Source organism: Alligator sinensis, unplaced genomic scaffold (genome assembly GCF_000455745.1).
Source record: "Alligator sinensis unplaced genomic scaffold, ASM45574v1 scaffold442_1, whole genome shotgun sequence".
Taxonomy (NCBI): Eukaryota; Metazoa; Chordata; order Crocodylia; family Alligatoridae; genus Alligator; species Alligator sinensis.
The window spans coordinates 4,240,123-4,266,647 of record NW_005841829.1 but is presented as its reverse complement, the minus strand read 5'-3'; the positions used below and the strand labels follow the sequence as shown (position 1 = coordinate 4,266,647).

At 45.0% G+C, this 26,525-nt stretch overlaps 2 protein-coding genes across 2 annotated transcripts in view; both read right to left on the bottom strand.

Moving 5' to 3' along the window:
* Positions 1 to 26,525, bottom strand: part of SHANK2 (SH3 and multiple ankyrin repeat domains 2) — an 810,144-nt gene that overhangs the window by 773,058 nt on the left and 10,561 nt on the right. The window lies entirely within an intron of this gene.
* The window catches only part of LOC102375012 (actin, aortic smooth muscle-like), an 80,512-nt gene continuing 64,197 nt past the window's right edge, over positions 10,211 to 26,525 (bottom strand). The window contains exon 9 of the mRNA XM_025197426.1: positions 10,211 to 10,342. Coding sequence (XP_025053211.1) covers positions 10,226 to 10,342 — 117 coding nt within the window. The 3' untranslated portion in view covers positions 10,211 to 10,225. The remainder of the gene's footprint in view (positions 10,343 to 26,525) is intronic.

Sequence of the window (26,525 nt, the reverse complement as noted above, 5' to 3'; positions counted from 1 at the left end):
TGGGAGACAGTGTCAAAGGCCTTCCTGAAGTCCAGAAAGACTACATCCACCGCAACATCTGCGTCCACTGATTTTGTGACCTCATCGTAGAAGGCAATCAGGTTGGTCTGACAGGACCTGCCCCTAATGAACCTGTGCTGGTGGCCCTTGAGCATCATCCCCCCCTGCTGGTCCCTCACAGATGTGCTCCTGGATAATTTTCTCAAAGAGCTTCCACAGGACCGAAGTAAAACTAACAGGCCTATAGTTGCCTGGGTCCTCCCTCCTCCCTTTTTGAAAATGGGGACCACATTGGCCTTCTTCCAGTCTTCTAGCACCTGACCAGAGCACCACAAGTGCTCATAAAGCCGTGCCAGGGGCCCCCGCGATGACCCCTGCCAAATCCCTCAGCACCCTGGGGTGCAGAGCTTCTGGACCTGCTGTTTTGAACACATCCAGCTTCTCCAGAAGTTCCCTAACTTGGTCCTCCCTGACCCTAGGCCTGGCAGTCTCTCTCCAGAGTCCATCCTGAATCCCGGTGGGGGAGACATCCTGGACCCTGCTCAGAAAAATGGAGGCAAAGAATTTGTTAAAAAGGTCTGCTTTTTCCTCTGGTGCAACCACCAGATTGCCAAGCATATCCTGCAGGGGCCCCACGTTGCCTAGTGCTTTCTTTTTACTCCCTATGTATTTAAAAAAGGACTTTTTGTTGTCTTTGATCCCTGTTCCTAGCCCTAGTTCCATCTCCACCTTAGCCTTCCTAACAGCCTCCCTACAGACTCGAGTGATGGAGGTATAATCCTCTTTGAAGATAGCCCCTCCCTTCCACTGGATGTACACCTCTTTTTTGGTTTTCAGGAATTCCTGAATGCCTTTGGCGAACCAAGGGGGCTTTTGAGCACTCTTGCCCCCTTTGACTCGCATTGGGACTGTCACCCCTTGGGCTCAGAGGATCGTCTCCTTAAGGAATGACCCATTGTCTTGGACACCTAGATCCCCTCCTCTCTGGGACCGTGATGCCTCTCCTACCAATCTCCTCAACTTGTTGAAGTCGGCCCTCCTGAAGTTAATGCTACTGCCTTGCTGCAGGCCCTTGACACCCTGAGCTGGATGGTGATCTGTTATCACTTTAACAAGTTACTGTAACAGAGTAGCCTGTTCCCTTATGGGAAGGCAGCTAGTTAAAGTGACGGGCTACAACTGTGGGAAGGTTGATGAGGGTGTGACTCACTGGGAAAGAAATGTCCCTGCAGGCAGAACCAGCAAGGAGGTCGGGGGGAAGCATCAGAGGCAGACCTCGAGGTAGGGTTGCCATACGTCCAGATTTTCCCAGACATGTCCTTTTCTTGAGCCCCCTGATCTCTGGCTTGGCAGATTTTCTAAATCTGACCAAATGTCTGGGATTTTGCTTTGCTCTGCTGGTAGAAGCAGGGGGGTGGCAATGGGAGGCAGCAGGGAGCACAGACATACTTGCCTGCAGCTGCAGAGGTGCACACAGACCCATGCAGTACTCCCTGCTGCCTCCAATCACCCTTCCTTGCTTCCACCAGCTGAGCAAAGCAAAATCCCCAACATTTGGTCAGGGCAGAGGGGTCAGGGGATGGGGCTGCGATAGGACAGGAGGAGTGGAGCTGCTTGGTCCTCCAGCAGTGGAAAGGGGCAGGGGGTGGGAGGGCCTCTGAGGGCAGCAGGAAAATCTGTGGCCAGTTAGTCACACAGGGACTGGTGTCTGTGCTTGCAGGGGCTGAGCGGCCAGGAGACACTGCCCAGGGGGAGGGGAAAAAGGAGGGGGGAGGGGACTGTGACCAGGCTGCCTGGCCCAGTGCTGCAGCCCCATCCCAGGGTGGGAGGTGCCACAAGTTTCCCCACCTTTTCCTTCCAGCTGGCACTCGGGCCCGGCACACCCCATCACCTCTTGCATGAATCTGAGCCACCATGCTCCAGCCTGTTCAGGACAGGGACAGCTGGGGCCCCTCTGGCAGGGCTGGGGGTAGGGGGCTGCAGGTCAAGAGTGAGGGGCACTGTGGGCAGGGGACTGTGGGTTGGGGTACAGGAGGCACTGGCAGCACCAGGGGGCTGCAGGTCAAGAGTGAGGGGCACCAGCAGGGATGGGGCGGAGGGGCTTTGGGTCAGGAGTGAGGGGCACCATCATGGTCCAGGGGGGCAGGGTACTGCGGTTTGGGAGTGAGGGGGAAAGCTGGGATCTGTGGGTTGGGAGTAAGGAGCAGCAGCAGGGCTGGGGGGTTCTTTGTCTTGGCAGTGAGGGGCAACAGAATGGGCAGGGGCAGGGCACCAGCATGTCACTGCCCTCCCACAGTCATATTCCCTACCTCTGCCCCCCCTGCATGACAGGTGTCCTTTTTTTTGGACCTGGAAATATGGTAACCCATACGAACTATGAGGAAGACAAGCCCGGGAAAGGAAGCCTGAGATCACAGCAGACCCATCCCAGGGTCCAATGTAACTAGGGCAGGCTGGGTGGCACTCCAGATAGCCAAAGCCAGCAGCTTTCAAGATTGGATATGACTGAGGCTAGCTGAGAAACCCTGAGAAGGGGCAAAAACCTGGCTGCAAAGACCTGAGGCAGCAACCTGCTACAGTTACCTTTTCTTTAAATATAGTAACTTCTTCTGTTAGATCATGGATAGCTATTTTCTTAGTGCACTCCCCTTCGTACATACTGCATTTAAGACTTTGTCAAGCTTAATATAAAAAAAACCAAACCAAACCTATATTTTGTGTAATTTCATACAAGGCCAATATATAGTTATAAAGTTGCAATTTATAACTAAGATTGGTGTACAATCTATACACAGGGACCATTTCATTTACCATTGACACTGAGGTACTTCTGATAAAACGTAGTGACTATAGAATGGTGCAAAATAACTACGTGCAAAGGTTCAGCACAAGAAATAAATAGTACTACATTCAATTGAAAATTGAAGCCTGTTATAAGGGGGAAAATAATACTATTGGCATATAACGAAAAACTAAGGTTAATACTCTAAAATCTTATATAGCATATATTATACCTAGGCTTGGCTTACCTAGAATTCAATTTTTAATATTTTTCGATGGTTAAAATTGATGTTTACTTTAAGCATTTATTTTTATCAATTTAAATTGTCAGCATTATGCAAACTAGGACTGTGGGGAACAAATAATGTAGTAATGACAGTATACTGTTAAAGAATTGCATGTCAACATACAAAAAGCAAATATCCATAAATCAGTAAATCATACCTGCTTTAAATCATTCTGTTCTTTCATCAGGAAAGAGCCAGGGAGGGAGGGATCAGAAGAGGAGGGCAGGACCCTGCCACCACCTGACTGGAGCCTCGAATATAGCCTGTTATCTCCTTCCAGCCCATGCCCCCAACCCAGCACCTGTGAATGAGCAGCTAATTGCTTGATTGAGGAGTCATAGTTTCATAGTTGGTAGGGTCGGAAGGGACCTGAGCAGATCATCAAGTCCAACCCCCTGCCATGGCAGGAAAGAGCACTGGGGTCAAACAACCCCGGCAAGGTGTTCATCCAGCATCCTCTTAAAGACCCCCAGGGTAGGAGCCAGCACCACCTCTCTTGGAAGTTGGTTCCAGGTCCTAGCCGCCCTGATAATGAAGCAGCACCTCCTGATGTCTAACCCTCTGCCATTAGGAGTCATTAGGCCACCCACTGTTTTCCTCTTTCTTCTGTCCCTCCCTCTCTTTTCCCACTGTCCAGGAACAGGGTTAAGGGTTCCCTGTTACAGTCCTCTTTCTATAAATTTTGATTATTACTGATGGAAATATTTTTCTGGAGGTCCGTGTGTGAGGTGAAATTGCCATTTATTGGCGTTTAGCAATAAAAATCTAATCCTGCCAAGCCTAAATACAGGAAAATACATATTTTCCTGTATATCATCTACCACAAGACATGCACCTGTATTCCACTCCCATAAGACATGCACCTTGTTTTGGAGAAGCCAAAATGAAGAAGAAAAAAATTCCAGAGTTATAGCTACCTAGAGCAGGGACAGAGCCTAATCCTCAGATCACTCACCTTCCCTTTCCTGCACAGGCAAAAGCTATAGTTTTAACACATTCACGGATGAACTATCAGTAGCTCTTAGCTACTTTGCCAAAAGCTAAACGTTTCATAAGCAGTTTCCCACTTACGGGCATTGCCATTACTAAACAACAAGCCCCGGCAACCTAAGTGTGATTACTCTCCCAAGAAATGTACAATGACAACAATCTAAACGATGAGCAGTTTGCATACATCCATCACAATAAATGGGAGGATGCAGCATTGCACAGGAGTGGAGGATAATTCTTGAGCTACATTATCCAAGGTTAATAGACCCAGCTAAAAAACTTTTTTTTTTTTTAAAGGAGCTTTGTGGAAGGTAGGTGACATGTCTTGCACCTTGCTGATAAGATGTTACAAAGGTACAGCAATACGTACTTTATAGTCTCATTTGTGTTCATGTTAGAAACATTATTTGCAGAGATTCAAGTTGACAGAGAAGCAATATGATATAGGTAGTGAATTAAAGTGAATGCTAGCAAAGGTCTGGATTTCAGATTTTTTTTTTTTTAATAGGTTGAAAGAGACCTGCTAACACATTTGTAGTTAGTCCTAACATTACTAAGAATTATGTCAAGATGTTCTTCAAATGGCCTTAAAAATCAAGCCAGCAGCACTCAGAACACCAACATCATCAAATTATCATAATATCGACTATCCCATTCTGAAATATCTGTTTGCTGCAAAGGCCTGAACTTTTGCCCAGAGAAAAACCTGACAATATACTAATATGTGGGGAATTAGAAGAATTGTTCTGCAGACTTCACCTGAAATAATATTTCCACAACCAGGACACTACTGCCTCTACAAACCCTCCTGCCACAACTGAGAAAAAAAATGATAAACCATTGGACTGGATACCTCCCAGTCTAATGTGTGGAACTAACCACACATTAGACTACTGCATCAACTGTTTCAGAAAGAAAACTAACAGCAACAAAAGCCAGGTCTACAACAACCTCTCTCCCTCAGTGAGAAAAGCCCTAAGATCCAACAATGAAATAGTAATCAAACCAGAAGGCAAAGGTGGAGCCACAGTCATCCTCAACTGTCAAGACTTCATCAGCGAAGCAAGTCTTCAACACCAAATACTATAAAGAGCTTGGGAAGGACCCGACACCAGAATTCACTCGAGAACTGGAAAATATCATCACATTCTTCTCATGCTAGCTTCAGAAAAAAGTACTTCCACTTAAGCTCCACTTTCCCACCCCAGGAACTTCCTATATGCTCCCAAAGATCCACAAACAAGGTAAGCCTGGCAGACCCATCATAGCCAACTGTGGTACCTTTAGTGAGGAATTATCAGGGTTCATAGAAACTATCCTGAAACCACTTTGCAGTCAAAAAGCAAGTTTTCTACAACACACTAGTAATGGGGAAGGGGCCCCATTACAGGTGGAAGCAGGATGTTTTGGGTAGCCCTTTGCCCTTCCTTGGGCTCTACACACTTTCCCTCCTCCCTTTTCTTCAGTAGCTCTCTCCCCCTATCTCTCTCCCTCACCACATAAGTGCACTCTCTCTTACCTGATGTGGACTTCAGTATGCCAGTGAGTATGCCAGCGAGCTGAAGGAGCAAGAACAAAGAGGATGCCAGTCACCAGTGTGCACGGCCCTAGAGAACCCAAGGCAGAAGTACAAGGGTCCGGTGACCCATGCTCACCATACGTGAGCTTGGTCTCAGATTCCAGGGGAAGTTAAGCCACAGGAGTTATGAAGAAATGAAGGCTCCTGCTGGTAAGAGAAGGGGGAGAGAGGAAGCAGAACCAAAGTAAGCAGGGATGGATGGTGGTTGGACAGGGAAGGCTGGTGGCAGCTGTGCAACGTGCCAGATAAGTTTCATGCTTAATTTTTTTGTGTATTAATGTTTGAACTGGAAGAAGAACATCCCAGGACAAGGCTGACCCACAATAGGGAGATTATTGGGTCATGAACCAAGTTGACTCCCAGATGGGTGGTCCTCAGCCCGATAGAACAGGCCATGACTAAAGGGCTGGAGGAGGCCACAGAAAGGGGTGCCAGGAGAATACCCCAAACCTCCAGTGCATGCAAGATGTAGATGGTAGAGACTGAAAGATAAGCTCTGCATGGCAGAGGAGAAACCAGTAGTGACAGAATGGGAGTGAGTGTGATGAGAAGTTGCCTATAAGCCCAGCAGGGAAGGTCTAGCTGAGGCAGGAAAAGGATGATCTGACCCAGGGTGGCCAATCCTTCATGGAGGGCATGTCCCACTGCAATGGAAGCCTGTGGTCCTGAATCATGGGCTGAGAACTAACTGGTGCAGCTACAGCAAACAGGCAGGGCTCGAGGTGCCCTTGACCAGATGGACCTGGCATTTGAGACCCTTCATTCTCAACAAGGCTGAGCTCCTGTCAGTTTATTCCATCAAGGTGTGGTGGGTGAGTCACTGACTGGCAGCTCAGGAGAAAAGGGCGATAGGGAGAAGGTCAAGAAAACAAGTATGCCCAGCCCTTTCCCAGGGAGGCGTAAAACACCACAGGCTTCTTCGACGGAATCCAGAACATCAACCACCACTTTGAGAAGGCCATACTTGCAACCATGGATGTCACCAGCTTGTACATTAACACCTCACAATATGAAGGCACAGCTGCTGCCCGATATGCCTTCAAGAACATAGAGTACGCTCAGATTTACAACAACATCTTGCACAAATCACGCACTTCATCCTCACCCACAGCTTCACTTTCAACAAGCATTGCTTCCTCCAAACTATGGTCACAGCTATGGGCACAAAGATGGCCCTGCAATATGCCAACCTCTCATGAGAACCTGGAGGAAAAATTTCTAGAAAATTGCACCATCAACCTGCACTGTACCTGCACTACATACATGATATTTTCATGGACTAAACACCTGGACTCATTTAAGGACTTCCACCACAGGTTTAACAACCATCATTAGAAACCTTAATCAGGGAGAGATGAAGGGTTTTTCATGGCCCTCTTGCAGTATGTAAAGCCACTTTCACAGGCATTTTGCAGCATCCCCACCCCTTGCCACTGATTGGCAGAGAGGTCCCAAAGGCCCCACCCCTCACCACTGATTGGCAGAAAGGCCCCATTGTGGGAGGAGGGAGGAGGAGGTGGCTGCCATCTTAGCTGCTCCCCTTCATGCTGCTTTACCAATTGGTACCTTCCTTCCCCTGGCAGACTGCAAGGCTGGGCAGCAGTGGCAGTGAGAACTGCTGGCTCCAACTGAGGAGCCAACATTTTATTATTAGTCAGTTTTTATTTGGGGGGGATATTCTGCAGGAAATAATGCCAAATGCCATTTTTTGCAGCAATCCTGTAAACTGCCATTTTTTCATGGTTCCTGTAACAATCACGAAAGTGAGATTTAAGTAGGTCCCTAACCATCATTCCTTGATTAAACTTTCTATGGAATATTCCTACATCAAGTTTCTACATACCACAGTCCACATCCCGGATGGCACCCTACAAACCACTATAGGCAGAAAACCCAAAGACCACCATATCTATGTCTAGAAGACCAGCAATGATCTCAAGCATACCAAAAAAGAGATAAGGTGTAATCTATAGCCAGGCTGCCCACCTAAGCACCCTAAAATCTGCCTTTATACAGCAAGGACACTCTGGTAGAGAAATAGACAATACATTTGGAAGAGCTATCCAAATACCCTGCAACAGCCTACAAAAAGAAAACCCATGTGACTGTACAACCCTGCATACCCAGGGGCAGCGCATAGGGGGTGCACATGGGTGCACGTGCGCCCCCTGAGCATGGTGGTGCACCCCCTACAAAAAGGCCACTCGCCACCCCACCATCACCACTGACACTGCCGTCAGCATCTGCAGGCAGTCAGTGATCCCCGCTGGCCACTGCCGATGCTGCCAGCGGCATCTGTGGGTGGTCGCCGACCCTTGGTTGGCACTTGCCACCCCTGCCACCAACAGCACTGGCAGCATCTGCTGGATCTCCCTGCTTACTGATACCTCACTCCCACTGCCGCCATGCCCCCCCAGCTGCTGGGGGCACGCATCGTTCATGTGCACTCCCCTAACCTATCGCCACATTGGAACTGAAGAAGCATCATCACAAACTTCAGCCTATGCTTCACAAAGATCAGACCTTGATATAAATACACCCAGCCCCTCCACTCCTGGATTTCCAACTACCCTCTAACCTTGCCCAACTTGTCGTAAAAAGCAAACTCTCCACTGCCCAACAGATACCACGTGGGACAACCTTGCCTTGGCAAGAAATGCTTAACCTGTCAGCACATCTCCACTGCTACTGCAAGCCCTCTTCCCCCATAACAAAACTATCAGAATCCATTGTTCCTACACATGCCTTTTCCAAATTATGATAGACGTGATCCGATGCACCAAGTGCCTTCCTGGCAACTAAGTGGATGAAACTGAACAGCAAGTACACAGTAGAAAGAACTCTCACAGAAAATATCTAAAGGACAGAAATCCATGTGCACCATTAGGAGCACATTTCTTATAGAACAACCAGTCCCTCTTGTTGGCACTGGATTATTAGGATCCAGCCCCTATACCTTTGTTCCAGGTGAGCACAACCCTCACACCGACCACAACACCTGCCAGTTGATAATAGGTGAATTTATTGATACACAGTGGTAACAAAAAAACAATACAAACAATTCTATATCTACCAATCCTAAGGCTGTCATCAAAGTACATTTGGTCAGGATGCAGGCTCCACTCAGAGGCTTTTTCTATTAAGTGTCAGATGTCAGCATGGCACGTCAGCAGTCTGGAGGTGGGATGCCGAGGCCCACAGCCCCCCTCCAGTGGGGTGCATGAGACAGGCTGCTGGTATGCCCTCTGTTCATGGTGCCTTGGGGACCCTTACCAGGGGATGGGGACAGGGATGGGGACCCTGCTCAGGGAGGATAAGGGGGGATGAGAGGGACAGACAAAGGGAGGGACAAGAAGGAACAGGGAGGGACTCTGTTAATCTCAAGTCTCTGTTTTTGTATTCTCCTTCCCCCTTGATAACTCTTCATGACTCTCCATTCATGGCTATCTCTGGTTGGTTGTCTCTCTGTGATCACACAGCCACCTAGTCTTCTTGGCCTTCTCCTAATTTGGTCTGCTTCCCTGAAACCGGGACTCAAGGCCCCCCACTGCTCAGGGGCCTTGTTGCTGGTGTCACTTATGTCATGGGACAGTATGGTACATACTTCCTTGGTTCCCAGGCTGTGTGTCCATGTTGTGTTAGACAACCTGTCTGCCTTGAAGGCTGTGATCTTGTCTTATGGCATCCCCCCCTCAATTCTCAGGCTGTGTCCATCTATTGGCCTTGTGCTAGACAGCCCATCTGCTTCCAGGGCTATATGGAATTGTGTGTGTGAAACCCAGGCTCTTTAGATATCAATTAACCCCTGCTGTCCCTCCTGAACCCTTATAATGCATATATCTATAGCTATAAATCAATTCCCCCAAAAAACAGACTTTTAACTACTGTTTCTAAGCCAACACCTCTCTGATCTATCATTATGCTCAAGAGAAATTTACTTAACACCTTTAAAAGGCAAATTTGGAAACAAAAATTCATAAGCTGGCTGGACACTAACAACCAAGGACTGAACGCTGATACTGGTTTTAAGGTACGTTATATTTTACCTGACTCCTGAAATCTTTCCACATATGAAAGCTAAGAACGACCCTCCTCCCTTTTGATAGACCTTGATGTCCCAGCAGTCACCTTCTTTTCTTCTACTGATTTTGTACCTGCTACTCCTGGGAATTCTCCCCCCTCCTCCCACAATTGTTCTTTACTATGCTGTGCCTGGCTTCTTCTGGTCAGACCTGACAAAGAATGCCTTGCATTTGAAAACTTGTCTAACTTGATCCCAACTATGCAGTTGGTGCTAAGAAATCCTTGCCTCTTGAAAAGTAACAAACAAATACAGATTAACTTACTTGGAAATCATCATCAGAGACAACTTTCTTTCATACAGTGGTGGAAAAGTTGTATTTCAGGGCATGCTCCATAATATAATGAAGCAAAGTCCTTTGATTCTTCACAGTTGGATGGGGGAAAATCCCCAAAAAGGTCTATGCAGACTTGATATCTGAGCCACCAAAAATGTGTACATATATTGGAGGTGTACCTTCAATTCTTCATTAGGGTTAAGTGTTGCTCTGGCAACATCGTCTCCTTCTCATGCTAAATACAAATCAACAATGTAGGTATCCTTTCCATGTAGCTTCTTTTCCTTCTCTGCAGGCATGGCATCCATTTCTGCCCCTTGCTGATACTGTGCCTCTAAATTAACAGTCTAGAGAGAAAAGATGGTTTTACTATTAATTTGCACCATCTACCACAAAGAAAGGGGACCGCTTTCCCACGCCCCCTACTGCCTTTTCTAGGTTACTGAGACCATTAAAATCAAGTTTCTGACCAGATGAAATATTGATTGAACAGTTTAACCATTGAACTTGGTACTGATGCACACTTCCCTGTAGTTTCCACAGAAATCATGCCATTTTCTAGGGAAAATAGAAGTGAAGCAGCATTTTGAGTGAAAATGAGAAGACTGGACTAACTACCATTAAACATATGCACAATGTTTCCAATCCCATATATTCCCACACTGTAGCAAAGACAAATTTAGGGCTTTGGCTCCATCAAAACATGAATAGCAAAACACCCATTGCCTTTAATGAGGCATGATATGGCATGTAGTCTGACTTCTTAATTCAATAGTTTTACAACACATCTGTTCAGCCTTCAAAGTAATTCTATCCTAAATGGATAAAACAAAGCCAAGATTTGTTTTATTTTTTTAAATCTTACTTTATTTTATAGCAGTTTTTTGGTACAATTTGGGCTTCTATGTCTTCAATCCTTCTTTTAAGAACTAGAATTTTCTCACGATTTGCACCATTTTCCTAAATGTTAGCAGAAAGTTTTGGCTTCTATAAGCAAATAATAAATGCCTTCTGCAACTCCACTAGCTCAGGCACTACTAGTGACAGATGCTTTTCTGGTTAAGAAAACACTAATGTATGTTCCCAGGTTGTCTCAAGATCATGGTATTTTGTAGAGCTCGACAAGATATTAAGCAAAGAAGCCAAGACATTTAGGTCAAGGCTGTTAAACCTTCAAAAATCACGTATGTCAAGGAGACCTCGTATGCTAACTGGGCCTTCAGTATTCAGAAGACCACACATTTCTACTGGCAAGCATAACCCTGGTAAGCACAAAATAGGAGGAAAGCGGTACTGAAAGACAAAGGAGAGAAGAAGGATTATTTCTAAAAAGTGTAAATTAACTATCATGAAGAGAAACATTCTGAACTGCAATTCCATCAGTAGTATACCATGTAATTTGCTTTGTAAAAAGTAATTTACAGTCACAAAAATTGCAACTCTAACATGCATATGGGCATTCATATGTATAAGTGCATAACTTTCAAGGACCAGCAAAGGATGACAGTCTTAAATTACCACCCTGAGGAGGACATGGATAGGTTTCCAAAAGGTAAGGTTTTATGTCCAAATTTTACTATATAAAGCAAAGAAACCATAAAAAACTACAGCATTGGCACAATGTCATTTTAATGAAATGCAAACAACTTAAACTGCTTACAGTGATTTAAAAAATGCAGATCTTTTGAAACTTTCATGTTAAAACACTGATTACTTATAGTTCTTCAAATCTGATTTCCAGGTTGATACTAATGCCTTTTGTGCACTTTTCCACATCACTTTGGACTATAAAAAGCTAACAAGTTTGTTTCATATTTGCTTGCAGTTATTTTTTAGGCATTTTCCCTTTCCAGTTCTTAACTATACTCCTATGTTAAGAGAACAGTAGAAATATGGGTTGCAAATATCGAAGGGGAAAGTTATCCCAATAAAAATAAACCAGTTCTACTACATTTTGAAAGTAATTCTGTGGAAAACCTTTCTTAACTTTTGTAAAATGCAATAAAAAGCATGGTTTTGATGAATGCATACATGAACTGCATACTCATTTTGACCATAATAGGACTCAGCTGGATGAATCTGGACATTGATACTACAGCTGTGGCCAACCACATATAGCTGACTGCAGGATCAAAACACAAAAGTCTACATGTAAAGGGTAAAAACTCACTTTTGCCTCTTGTCACCCAGATCTTGGTACTTGCTTCTTAAGTTCTTATAATTGTGAAGTTAGGGGTGTTATCTTAGCTCTGTTGTGCAACTTTTCTTTAGAAAGCTTCGCTTCAGAAGCTTTTTTTTTTTTTTAACAAATATTAATTTACCCACTACACAGTTTATCTACACAGACAACTTAATTGTTCACTACCAGCATACAAACGATCACAAATCTAAAATAATTAATAGGAGCTCCCTGAAAGACTGTAAATAAAGAAGCCTGATAGTCTTATCATTATTAGTAGGTATCTGCTCTGGGCTACTATTACAAATTAAAGGGCCAATGGCATTTAAATGTATTAAGTAGGGGTTGGCAACCTTGTCTGGCTGTGGGACAGAATGACCCACCATGGGGGACAGCACCTACTGCCAAACCATCTCTTCCCTGACTGCCAAATGTCACTGAAGCCCACATCTGTGAGCTGGATCCAGTGGTAACAGAACAGACTATTTTTACCCAGCCTGGGTGTTTGTACATACCACGTTTTTTGCCCTTTCTTGAACTGCAACAGCATGACTGTTTGCATGAGTGGGTTTTCCAAATGCTTTAAAAGTCCTTCTGGCGCATTAAAGTAAAACTTCTCAGATGTAGTTTAATTTGGTTCATTGTGAATTAAAGCATCATGTCCGTGGATTTGTTGCATGGAAACAAAAAGGCACTCAAAGATGCATAATGACCCTCTTTGTCCACCAGATGGCACTGAGACTTTTTTGTAGTTCACCCTCTTCGAATTGCTGCATCATTTTTTTTTCTTGTGCTGTGTGTCAACTTCCTGCTCCCACAGCTGCATGGCAGGACATGAGGTAGGGGGCCCTGGGCTGAGGGGGGCAGTGCAGGACTGTTCTGCTCTCCTGCGGCACCAGCTGTCTTAATTTGTTAAAAAACCTAGTACATGCAAACACTGATGCAATGCTCCAAAATAAAAAAGTTTACATTTTATAAACCTATTTAATAAAATGAGGATTAAACCCCATGACATGTACAGGCACCCCTAAATGTAAATTGTAATTTGGGTTTGTTTTTCTCAAATCAGCCCCAAACTCCTAAAAACAAAGGTTATATCTTATGAGTAGGAGAGGGGGGAAGGGATATATTTGTGGAAAAAAATACAGTAACAACACAGAGAACTAAGGACTAGCTTGCTAATAGCAATCAGGTAAATGTTTTAATGGGTTATGTTGATTACTTTCTTAAGTCCAGATGAACAGGTTAAAGGCGAGTAAAAAACTGTTATATTAACTGTATGAATGCTCTGGTATGTTTCCTCTTATCGTTTTCTCTATACCTTTCAGTTTTAAGAAAATTTGGATTAATATAATATTCTTAGAAACACAGAATCTCACTGAACTCTTTGAAACCTGATATGAACTTTGTAAGAGTCATTTCATAATTATCAAGAAATTGCTGTTTCATTATTTTGCACATTAGGCCACTTCTGGAGACCTCAAAGAGGGAAAGTGCCAACAATACAATGTATATATTATATTCTAATATAAAAAAGGGCTTAGTCTGTCTGTCTGTATGTCTGTCTGTAATGCTTTCGGCTAACTGTGCATGTGCCACCAAGAGGACAGGCAGCGATTGGCTGCACGGGCCCAAGTTTGAGCTGCTGCCGGGAAAGTTTGTGGTGGCAGCAAACATGCCCTGGCCACCTGAGCAGAGGGGCTTCCCCATGTCTCCCTGTCTGAGGGTGAAGGGGGGGGGTGGTCACGGTGATGGTACCCCCCACTCCCTGCCACCCACCTCTGACACCTCCCGGAACAGCTGGCAGAGACAGGGAGGTGGCAGGCAGGGAGTGGGGGAGGGAGGGAGGGAGGAGAGTGGGGCAGGGGGAGGAGAAGGGGGGGGTCATGGTGGCAGCTGTTGTTGGGGCCAGGCGGTGGGGAGGGAGAAAGGAAGGGAGGGGAGTGGGAAGGGGGCCCCCGACAACAGCTGGCAGGGAGGAGGAGGTGGACAGTAGGGAAGGAAGCTGCATGGGCCCAGATGGGTGCAGGGTGGGGGGAGGCAAAGATGGGGTCATGATGATAGCTGTTGTTGGGGCCGGGCAATAGGAAAGGAAGGAAGAGAAGCAGGAAGGGGAAGGGGTCATGGTCAATGCCCCCCCCTCCCACTGCCTGGCCCTGACAACAGCTGGCAGGGAGGGGGAGGCAGTGGGGAGGGAGGGGAGCAGAGAGGGGAGGCAGGGGGAAGCCCTGCTATGAGGCAGAGGGAGTCCCCACACCGGAACTGGAAGAGGAGGTGGTGGTGGCAGAGGGAGTCTACATGGCCAACCCCGAAGGGTGAGTGGGGGCTGAGGAGGGCCATGCATACACTCCCTGAAATCCATCATTCTTGATGGGTAATTAACTAATACATATACCGGAAAAACCGTGTTATCCAGAACTTTATCAACCGGAAAGCTCCACTAACCGGCATCTGCGTGACACAGCAAAAGCGAAACCGGAAGTCCCACTTCCGGTTTCACCGCCATAAACCAAGTTCTTCTTTTTCTTCACTTTTTCAGCCCATAGCCCAGGGCAAAGCAGCCTGCACAGGGCCCCCCTCCCTGTCCCCCGGCACACTGACACCAAGGAATGCACCGGACAGCACATATTTGATTAACCGGCATCCCCCATTCCGGTTAAGAGGAATTACTTTAAGGTACTTTTTCATGTCAGTGCTATTTCCATCCATAAATGAAAGGCATGGTCTTTTCTCAGATTGCTTTTATCTCATCTGATCTTAGATTGAGTCAGTACTTGCCACTGTCATTTTTTTTAATTTTATCATCTACCTTGAACTACAGATGAAGCAGCTTTTATAGACCTTTATTTCTAATATTTCAAGGGCCCATTCATCTTTGGCACAGAGGGCACTTTCATTAGTTGCTCTGTCACACTACAAAAACAGGGTCTCTTGCATTTATTTCCATCTTCATAAGGAATTCTTTATGGGATTATATGGGGGATTCTTTTATTTTTTATGTTATGAAACTTGGTGAAGTTTAAATCTCAGAGGCCAAATAGATACAAGCAGCTTAAACACAAACTTCAGTGCACTGCTGCATTAGCCAGGGCAGTCTCAGCTGAGAAGAAATTTGGTAACTTCTAAGACAAATCTGCACAGTAACTTACTAATTTGATGTGGAGATGCATATCATGAATAGTATAGCACATCCTGCTATACTCCTGGCCTCAGGGCAGACTTCAAGATGTAGTAGTAGGTATCTGTCTGTCTCATGAGACAACAAAATTACACTGAGTGAGACATCAGCTCACTGAACATAATCCTTGCTTGAAAGATAAAGCGTAGCTGGAGTGACCTCTCTAGGGTGCAAAAGCCGGGGCAGCGTATACGGAAACACGTTCCAAGAAAGCCCAGCGGGGCAACCATGCTCCTGCACTTGGCAAAACAGTTTATTAAGAAGCCTGGAATGCAGTGTATCTTAAAAGGAAGGCTGAATGAAAGCCAAGATTGTTTTTAAAGCAGAGTGTTTATCACCAACGAGCTAGAAGCAAGGACTAGAGCAGTGGCTCCCAACTTTTTTTTGCTGCAACCCTAACTCCGGGTTACGACCCTAACTCCGGGTTACGACCCCTGCCCCCGACTCACTCATGCCTGGCAGTGCCAGCAGAGCCCAAGCTGGGCTGGGACTGTGGGGGGCAGTGGCAGCGAGAGCTGTGCAGACCATGCACCAGGACAGCCCCGCAGGCAGGAGGGGAGGGGCAGAGCCAGGGGTGGACCCCCCATGATCCTGCTTTGGGTTGCGACCCAAGGTTGGGAGCCACTGGACTAGAGAGTGAAAATTCTGACCTTTGTTAGGCAGAAGTTCAGACTAACTTGTAATAATGGTTTCTTTTCACAGAATACAATCCATGATTTGCAGAGATATGGTGCAGATGGCATGATCTTATTAACTCTCCTTCTTGCGTCCTTCCAGAAAATGTAAAGCCCAAAAGTTGCCCCAATAACACCAACCAGAGTAGCATAGAAGGGATTGCTTGCATATCCGGCAGAATCTGGCTCACTAAACATACCTTGGTGCAGTGTGTAAATTTTTACTTGTGTAACAACTGGTGCTGGATTTGCAGCAAAGCTCAGGATCCCTGCAAAGGCAGAGTGGGAAAGTTTGCAGGAAGTTGTTGCTTGAAAGAGCATATGCATGTTTTTGATCAGCTCCTGAGGAATGAGAGGGGTGGGAACTCAGCCCCGTGGACTCAGCCAGGCTCAGAGAAGGGAAGGGACCCCAGAGCTTGGGGGGGGGGGGAAAAACCACCCTGCAGTCCATCTGTGAAGGGAACCTGCCCTTAGTAACAGGGAGAAGACAACCTGGTATCCTTTTTCCCCCTCTGTGAGGCAGAAGAACCCGTGTGAAGGAAAAAGGGTGGTAAGGTAGACTCGCCTAGGAGGGCAAGGTATTGATCTGGGAAGGCTCTGGGGAGAGTTATGACACAAGGGGCCATGTCTGGGAACTGGAGAAAGGTGCTTTTGGGGAAGGGGGTCAGCATGTGTTTCTTTGCAGATACCACAGCCAGCTGGAGCAGAGGAGAGCTTCTCTTCCCCTTGAAGGCTCTAGCAGAGAGCAGGACTTTCTGAAGCAGCAGCACCAGAGGTGGGTATTGTGTCACCAGTGTGAAGGAGAGCTGAAGTCTTGTTAACCCTATGTGCTCCTGCTCCCTGGAGTCTCAAGGTTTTAGCTGGGGAGTTGTACTGAGGGTGTCTTTGATTCTATTTGTACAGAGTTGTAGTTCATTGATACCTGCCTTCGACAATTCAATTATTGATATCCTGTTCCGCTATTAACCTCATTCATATGTTGACTGTTTTGTAAATAATAAACAATGTAAATAGTTAGACTTTATGTACTCCCGTGTGTGGGGAAACCACAAGAAAGCACTCCACAGAGAGGTGGCTCCAGCCTTAGGGACTGGAAGGTTGACCAAGGCTATTTGACACCCCAGGACCCTGAATCTGGACGTGGCCAAGGGTAGCACCATGGCTAGGGTTACACTTGTAAATGCTTTAGATTGGAAGTGTCACATTCACCAGATACCCCCACGCTAGATCAAGGCTTCAAGGCACCAACCCTTGTCCACATGCCCAGCAAGTCTCTATATCCAAAATTTCAATGTTGGGCCCTGCCCCTGCTCACTGCACCCCCAAAGTCCAGCCCTGCTAGGAGTCCCATGAGCCAGACGACAGCTCCCATGGCCATGTTTGCCTCCCTGCTTTAGAACATACCAAGTGGTAATAAACCCAAGTCTGGTTGTATCTACTAGGTACCAGTTCCCATCACTGAACACCTTGACCAAGCCCTCCTGATATGTTCTCATTTATATTAAGGATGCTTCTTAATGACCTCACACAAGGGGCAAATGAACCACAACAAGGGCCTTGTTCACAGTCATTTTGGGCAGCTCCTGGAGCTCTTAACATCTAGATGGTCCACATATTAACACCTGAAACTAGTTTTCAACACTTTTTAGGTGGCTTAAAGTTACACTGCTGCAGGGCAGGATAATCTCTAATCTGTGCTACCCAGCTCATGTTATACTAAGGTTAAGCCACTCTAGCGGTAACCCCACCTGCCCCCACTCCCTCACTAGCCCAGATCAGGTCTACCACCCTCCCCCACACCCCACATCCCTGGTCACTGCCCCTGCCCTGCCACCCTCCTCCCCAATTTACCCGTGGCTACCCACACTGCCTGTCCCATTGCTGCTGCTCTCTGGGCCATGAGAGCAGCCGCCCACCAGCAGCAGTGTCTTGGCAGGAAGGCTGGAACAGACAGTGCAGGCAGCTACAAGAAATTAATGCCTTAGGGTGGCAGGGGAGAACCCTAAGGGGCAGAGGGGAGCCCCTGAGGCAGAGAGACCTGGGGGAACCCTGGGGAGTAGGAAAACCCTGAATTGGGGGGGGGGATTTTTACCTTTTAGTCCTCCAGGCCCCTGCTGGCCTGAAGAGCAGTTGCTCCAAACTTGAGCTAGTATCAACACCAATCAACATGTGTGTGGCTCACAGTGTAAAGGTGTAACTAAGCTCCAAGTTGAGCAGCACAACAAAATAGGCTATATTCACGCAACCCAAGCATAACCTCTTGATGGGATTTGTTGTTCTTAAATCAGACCAAAGGGATGATTTTTAGAGGCAAAGCCCTCAAGTTCAAAGGACTCCTCTGGAATAATTTCTAGCCCAATACTTTCTCTGTGACAGGTAGCCAAATACAGCTGCACATAGTCTTCCATTTATATGAACTTTTAGACGAAATCTTAGTTTCCAAAGGCATTTTTCTGGGCATAACATTCATGGTCCCAAGGTACTGATATGACCCCAGCATCTTTAGCACTCATTATTGAAGTTAGCTGCACTGATTTCTTCTGTCTGTCCATATCATTAGAGATATACAAATTGAGGAGGCAGCCATCCAATTTCACAAGTAAATCACAGTCTTTGCCTGCACCTTCTGAGCAGGAAATATGGGGACTTTGCCCTGGCATACCCTTTCCCCTGGAAAGGCAGCAGGGATGCTGGGCACCTGGGCTCCTCACCTCACCCACAGCAAGTGGCTACTGCTCCTGCTGGTCTCCATGCCTCAGTTTCCCCATGCATCAAGGGTGAGTGAAGGTATTCATTCCCCTGTTTCACGGGCCCCAAGGCAGTGAAAGCACAGGGCACCTAATCTCCGAGTGCTTCCAAAAGCTTCTTCAGAAACGCACAGAGTTGGAAATCCCTTTTGATAGTGGGGAGCAGTGTATGCAGCTCCCATTAATTTCAGCGGGTTCTGTGGGTGCATTAGGCCCCTTATTTTTTTTAATTGTGCTGGATACAGGCATTTGTCTGGGTTTACACCTGTCTTGTTTAGTTACTTCAACTACTCACTCACAGCTCAGAGCCTGCTCCCTCTGGCAGAAATTACTGACCAGGTCACTGCCCAACTAGAAGCAAGGACAGGGAGGGAAAGTACAGAAAAAAAAAGAAATGTTAGGAGAAATATCTACAGAAGTAATAGTTTCAAGATCATTAAAGACAACACATGTAGCTTCTATTGGCCTGAGGTTGTCATGATTTATGGGCAATACATTCAAGCAGTGGCTCTTGTTTTAGATTCAAGGCACCACTCAAAAAACACCAGGTCTCAGATTTGGCTTATTTCCTGACTACAGAATAAAAGGGCATTTTTTTTCTGTTGCAAAGAGTTCAGAAAGACCACAGCAAGTTTGAATGTCTTTGAGACCATGGATTCCTATTGGAAATCTCTGTTTAGCTTGAACCATGTGCAGGTTTTTGCACATCTCACAGTGCTAATACTGCACATCATCTATAAAAAGGCTCTCATGGCAACCTGGTTGAGAATTACTGCATTCAAATAAAAAGCTGTTACATATCAGAAATATATTTCTGATAAGTTAACCATAGGAGCTCCTCAAAAGTGGATCACTCTTGCAGCAGATTAGTTTTCTTCACTTTAGGCAGAGTTTGGGCTAAGATGCAGTTTATACAATACACAGAAACATGGGACTTCCATTCCATTTTACTATATCCAGGGCCTCACTGTAATGGAACTCAACATCAGCAAGCTTTACTCTTGGATAATGAAATATATACAGCTCTTATTTAGATAATATATTGCCTCAGATAGACTACAAAATGATAATAACAGATTGAAATCCATGAAAAAAAACATGTATTCAGTTTTGAAAGACTACAATTCATAAAGCAGTACGCCAAGGGAATTATTTTTATCATGATATTGATTTGTTGGCCTTTCAAACAATGCTGCTTAATTAGCAGTGCAATGTCATGCACTATGTTCCAAAATTGTATTTTTAAGTTGAAGTTCTAGGAAAGCTTCTTGAAATTGGATTTGCTACCTCTAACATTTGCTAAGAAACTTTGGGTTTGTACCTGTGTGTTCTGACAAAAGTTGAATTGATTTCTCTCATTAGCACTTTAACTTTTATCTGACTGAAGCTGACTGCATGTGTACCAGTAATTGTGCTTGTGAAAAGAAAGACGTATACATTGTACTTGATATATATATGCATACCAGATAACTGTATACTTGACTTAGGTCTTTGGGTATGGGATTATTGTTCCCTCAAGGCCATGTTGACTGCCTTCTCAGCTTCTTCTCTTTGGGGCCCTAATTCTAGTGTTTCTAGGTATGGAGCTACAAACAAAGCTTTTCTTTCTCTCCACAGTTTTCACGTATTTGCATGTTATATCTGGTGAGGCTTTCTTCTTCCCAGCTGTCTAAACCAAGAGCCTGTCTCTAACTTCCAACCACCTGAACTGGGCCCATTGGTAGGCAGCATCCTGCCATCCCTGAGCCTCCTGTAGTCTTTCCTTGGCCACTTCCCCAACAAGCTTTACCCGCTCATGCAGCTCTAGCATGTACTGCATGGGGTTCTGGCCCCAGTCTCTTTGCTCTCCTCAACCTTCCTTAATTAAGTCAAGGGCCCTGCATAGCTGTTTCCTTCATTTTGCCTCTTCCCCCATAGATGCCATAGGCCTCATTAGAGTTCGCCTATACATTTTGGAGATCAAGAGCTGTTCAGCCTTCTCCTCATCCACCTGTCCCCTGTCCATTCAGTATAACAGATAATTTTTTTACCTCAAATGGGGTCTGGTAGCTACCATCTCAGGACCTTTCCATTGCACCTTGCTTAGATGAAAACCATCTTCCTGCAAATGTTCAACTCTCCATTGGTTTCAGTCAATAAACTCACTGAGGTCTATTTCTTAACTCTCCTTTTCTTCTTCTTCACATTCTCCTAAGAGATCCAAAAGCTCTTGGCCCATCAGACCTTCTGCTTACCTCTATGGATCCATCTCTTCCCTCAGTCCACAGTTTCCCTCTTCTTCTCTGCCCCCTGTCTCCTGGTGGACCTGACATTTCTGCCTTCAAAGGTTTCCTTCACCAAAAGGTTTCCTTCACTTAAACTCTAGTCCATCTTTGCCTACTGAAATGGGATAGGGTAATTTAGGAGCTAGGCACACTATTGTGACATGAAGCAGCGAGACTGTGCATATATGATATGATAGAGGGTGGGGTGCCGCTCGTGTGTGTGATACATCATGCAGTGGCAGAGAGGGGGCAGGGGAAAAGAAAATGAGTAGAACCTGAGACATTTGGCACCTACTGGTGTAGCCCACATAGCTCCCAGCCACTTAGAAGTTGAAGGGCCAGGCTTACAAGATTTAAAGCTTTATTTTGATTTATTTATTTTATTATAAAGCCAGAAGATAAAACTTTCCTCCTATAAATAATTTACTATACTGCAAAATCAGACCAACATGCAACCTACATTTATGAGTTGTATATCCAGATGTTTTAATCTAACAATGCCCTCTCAAGTGCCAGAACACTCGCAGTTCACTTGCGTTCACAGACAAAATATAGATTTTTTTTCATTTTAAACATATGAAAATTAAGAGTACTGCAAAAAAGAGTCTAGAGTGCATAACACATCTATTCAAAATATATTGACAATATTTACAGTTCTAATATTTCAAACATACTCATTTTTGTTGTAACCTGTTAAATTTACAAAGGGGAAATAATACCAGATCCAAAAATCACCAATAGGAAAGAATAGTTTAATCCCACACTGGCATCAGACAACTGAGCAAAGAGTGCCTGGATGTGACCCCTGATAGATGGCTGGCTAAGAAGGAGTTAGTTAGTGAGTGGATGGTACATATGAGCATCTCTGAGTGAATCTGTGTGAAGAGATGAAGTAAGTAGGCATGCGTTTTGAACTGCATTTTCTCATATTTGTAGTTTGGAAAACCCTGTTGCTGTCACTCAGCAACCTTAGCTGGTTTCACTGAAGGGTTTATTAGGTTTGATATGGTTTGCATTTTAAAATTCAGTTGCTACTCAGATCTGTTCTTAAACTTTTTTCTTCTGTTGATAAATACGCTTTTCCAATTCTGTGCTTTACTTTATTTACACAGGAGCATTGGTGGTTGTCTAGGAAATGCATCTTGTGTTCTCCCTTGCATCAGGATTCTCATAATGAAAGAATTCCCTTTGCAACCCTGGATCACGTCATGTTAATTCAGTGCTCTTTTTATGTGGAAGCGGGGCAGCTGATTGAGTGTGTGATTTGCAGTTAAATCTATTCTTTACATGCCTGCCAGGATGAAAGAGGTACCGTAAGGAAACATTCCTCACAAACTTACAGTAGTAGCTACGTGGGAACACATGAATCAGAGTATGACATATTCCTTTCTCATGGAAGGAAATGGCAAAGCACCCATTGACTTTAATAGGAGCAGGCATAGGTCCTGGGGTAGTAGTAATCTCTGTGAAGGGAAATGAATCCAATTGGTTTTCAGTAGAATAACGCCATATAAAAGTTGCAGGAGACGGTCTGTGGTCTCATTTATTATAGAAGAAAAATAGAAATCCCTCACGAAATAGCTACACTACTTAGCACTTACCCAAGAATTTTCAGCTTGAAAGCATGCTAAAAACATTAACTAATTAACTCTCTTACTACTCCCATGAGCTAAGGGAATATTATCCATACTGTAGATGGCAGAATGACTACGCAACTCAGCTGAACTAATGAAGGGAGATGCATCTTGGCTAATCTACTTGTTCAAAACTGTTCATTTCAAAGCCCAGTGTCACTGTTGTTTTCATTGAAGGGATGATATCTATTGCTTTTTTGTAAAAGGACAAATACACCAGGTTTGACAATTGTTATGTTATATTATATATATAGCGCGAGGTCAAGTAATTTAGTAAGTCGCACACACCCCTTTTACTATTGTAAATCCACTACCAAGAAAAAAGCATCAATACTTACCATTGCATCATCTGAACTTCAGCACCTTGTAATCTTTCCGAGGGAGGGAAAAAGGATGAACTATCTTTTTGTGGGCCTCAAACTATCATGCTATTCAAACTATTTCCAGCCCCAAACTTCCAAAATCACGAGTCAGATCTCCCCAAACTGATTTTAATTAGAATTTTTACAAGAATACTAATTGTTGAGGTCTTTTTTTTTTTTTTTTTTTTTTTTCCTTTTGGCACTCTTTCATGGTTGGGAAGAAAAGCTTTCAAACATAACTAAATAAACATTTACTTTGTTTTAAATGAAAGTTGAGATTCTCACCAAACAAAATAGGTCAAACACACTTGCAAGTGATAAGGTCCTGTGACTCTGGACCAGGTGACTATCTAAATGTTGTACTAATTGCATCACTCCCCTCTCATACCAAGTTGCCTTTATGTCATTATTTACAGCATAATAATTGTTTTTACTTACTCTATCACAGGAATCCTCAGTTGAGCAAACCTTTCTCCTTCAAACCAGCAGAGGTTCCAGTGTTTGATATAGTTCAGAATAGCTGTACTTTTTCTGCCTCATAATTTAGGATGGTTACATCCCAGTGACAAGTAACAATGAACAAAATTCTGTCTCAAACATAGATGGGAAATAAATGGTACCCTATGCCAATTCCGCGTCCACTAATAGAAAACTGGGAAACATCTATATCATTTAAAATGAAAACTGTTTATTCCTCTGTGTATTGTTTTTGATGGATTACCTGCTATCAGATTAGATTTATAACCATCCCTTTTGATTTAAAAGGAAAAGTAAAATAGTGACCCAGAAAAAAACATTTAGAAAGCAGGTGTATAGCCCCAAAAAGAGACTTCTCTTCCAGACAAGGGTTACACGGCTACTTACCAAAGCAGAGAATCCAGACATTAAAGGATTCTGATCTGCTAAAACATGTGGAATAAAGAGAAGGGGGCAGGGAGGGAAGCCTGTCAAATCACTGCCATGACTGACATAGAGGCTAAGATGTGCAAGCAATCAAGCCTAATGCCTTGGGAAAAAAGAAGGTACCAAGGCTAAATGTATGCATAATTTTTCAGGGGATGCTTTGTGTAGGTAAAACAGCACATGTGTGGGTCTCTGTTATTTAAAATCCATTTCTCTAAACACTGGGTACTGCTAGTAAAATTGCTGCCAAGATAAGGACAAATGAAAAAAGTTGCAGTGAGGCAAACAAGGAAAGCTAATCTGTGTGAGCCACTCATTGCTAACTTCTCATGTGTCTTCTCTTACCCCACACAGCAGTGAAACTGAGCTCATTAACCAAAGCTGGCATCCCCTTTTTTTGTTTTAAACAAGCTGCCTCTGTTCCAAGCCTTATAGGCCTGCTGGGTAACATGTTTTGTAACCCAGTAACCCAGTCAGGAAGTGGCTGAATTGTATGATATCACCCCAAAGAAAAGAGAAGATACCAGCCAGTCACTTAATAAGGATGCATTCAGGCAGCTGGAAGTCTCCCTTACAGGTGCAGATAGAACAGACAATTTTCACCCACTCTGGCCACAGAAAACAGTTTATAGTCATGACCAGACACAAGTGCATGGCTGCAGACATTTTAAAATGGCCGACTGGGTGAAAATCTGACCCCTCATTATCAGTGTTCCCGCTATACTGCACGACATGTGCATCCACACGAGTACACCTGGCAGCGTGTGCACACCACGCAGCTTAGAGGGAACACTGCTCATTGCATGAGGGGTCGGATGAATACATTTCAAAATGTAGTGTTTTCTGTAACTTGTGTCTGCACTGTCTGGCAGTCTCTAAAGCTGTTTTCAGAATTGGGGGGGAAGGGAGTAGAGGGAGTCCAGTCTGGGGATTTTTCAACCCCACCTGGAGGGTGGGCCAAGTATATTAGATCACCCTGGAGATTCACCCACCCCACCCTCCAGCACTGGCTGGGGGAACCTTTAGAATGAGCTCCCTCTGCTCCTTTTCCCACCCTCCCATTCTGAAACAGGAACAGGTTGGGAGACAGAAGGAGCTATTGCTGGGGGAAAACCAGCTGCACGCTTGCAGCCAGCAGCTAGATTCCCCTTCCCCCTGGAACCAACAGTGAACTTGTTTGGCCTGGGGGAACATTGTAACACAGAACACTTCCTGCAAAGTGTTCTCAGTTACAGTGGGGAGCTGCACTTCCCCACAGCTCTCCAAGGCAGCTCCCCACTATAACCATTTCTCTTAGCAATGGCCCCTCCTTGATCCCAGCCTGTTCCTGTTTCACAAGGAGGGGGGGGGACAGAGGGAGCTCATTCTAAGGGTAAGACAGCCATCATGAAAAGACTGTTGAAGACTGCTTAGATCAGTCAACTACCATATTTACTCAAATCTACGATGATTCAAAATTTAAGACAACTCCCAATAATTGAATTCTATATATGGTAAATTTATAAATTTGTTATGATGTCCTGTATATAGGATGTAATTATTGGAGGGTTTTCTTTAATTCATTTCTCACCCCCAAAGTACAGGGGGGTAGGTCATGGGAGGGGAAGGTGCTGTGGGGAGGTCAAGCAGCTTTCCTCCTTCTTTTCTGTCCTCCCACTACCCTCTACTCCCTGCCTGAATCCTCCCCCAACCCATCTTCCCCTGTCTTGCCCCTCCATCTTTGCTCCCTCTGCTGCCCCTTCCTCCAGCCTCTGCTCCCCACTAACCCCTGCCCCCTTCCTCCATACCAGCAGACTCTGTCCCCCTTCTAGCCTGCAGCATGGAGCACAACCTCAGCCCAGCTCCCATAGCAGCCATGTGGGTTGCACGTGGCCAGCTGCGATGGGCCAGAATGGCAGCATGCTCAGTGGCCCAGGCTGCAGCATGCATGGAGCCTGCTGGTATGAAGGAAGAATAAAAGGAGGGGCAGGGAGAGGACCAGGTGGGGTAGCAGAAGCTTCATGGGGAAGGAAGATAGGGGGAGGGGGAAAGAGGGTACAGGGGGCCAGATGCTGAAACACTTAAGGGTGGTAGAGAGGCAGCAGCTGAGGTTGTGGCTCCAGCTATTGCCTGCACACACACACACACACACACCTTTCCTCTACCCATTATCCTTGTACTTTATTCTAAGAGAAGGGGCTTCCCCTCCCCCCCCCCCATGTTAAATGGGGCGAGGGGGCTCATCTTATAATTGAGTAAATACAGTATAGAGAGCAACAACTTGAATAAATTGCTTTTGGATGTAAGTTTAGATTTCAGACTGCTCTTAGTTAATTCAAATAGATATTATTGGTTGATGTTTGTGCCTCTTGCTGGCTTCTCTGCTATAAATTTTAATAACCAAAGATAAAGAATTGATGTCAGATCTTTTAGGGCTCATCATACAAATGCCTTCCTGGAGTGAAGGTATGTTTCTATTACAGCTTAAGAAAACATTGTCATCATTCAGGTAATGTAGGGTCTCAAAACAGAGGGATGTGAATGCTGAACTCCTTGTCCCCTCAGAATACTAAAGTGGTTTCACATTTTGACCTAAGTGTGAATTTTGCA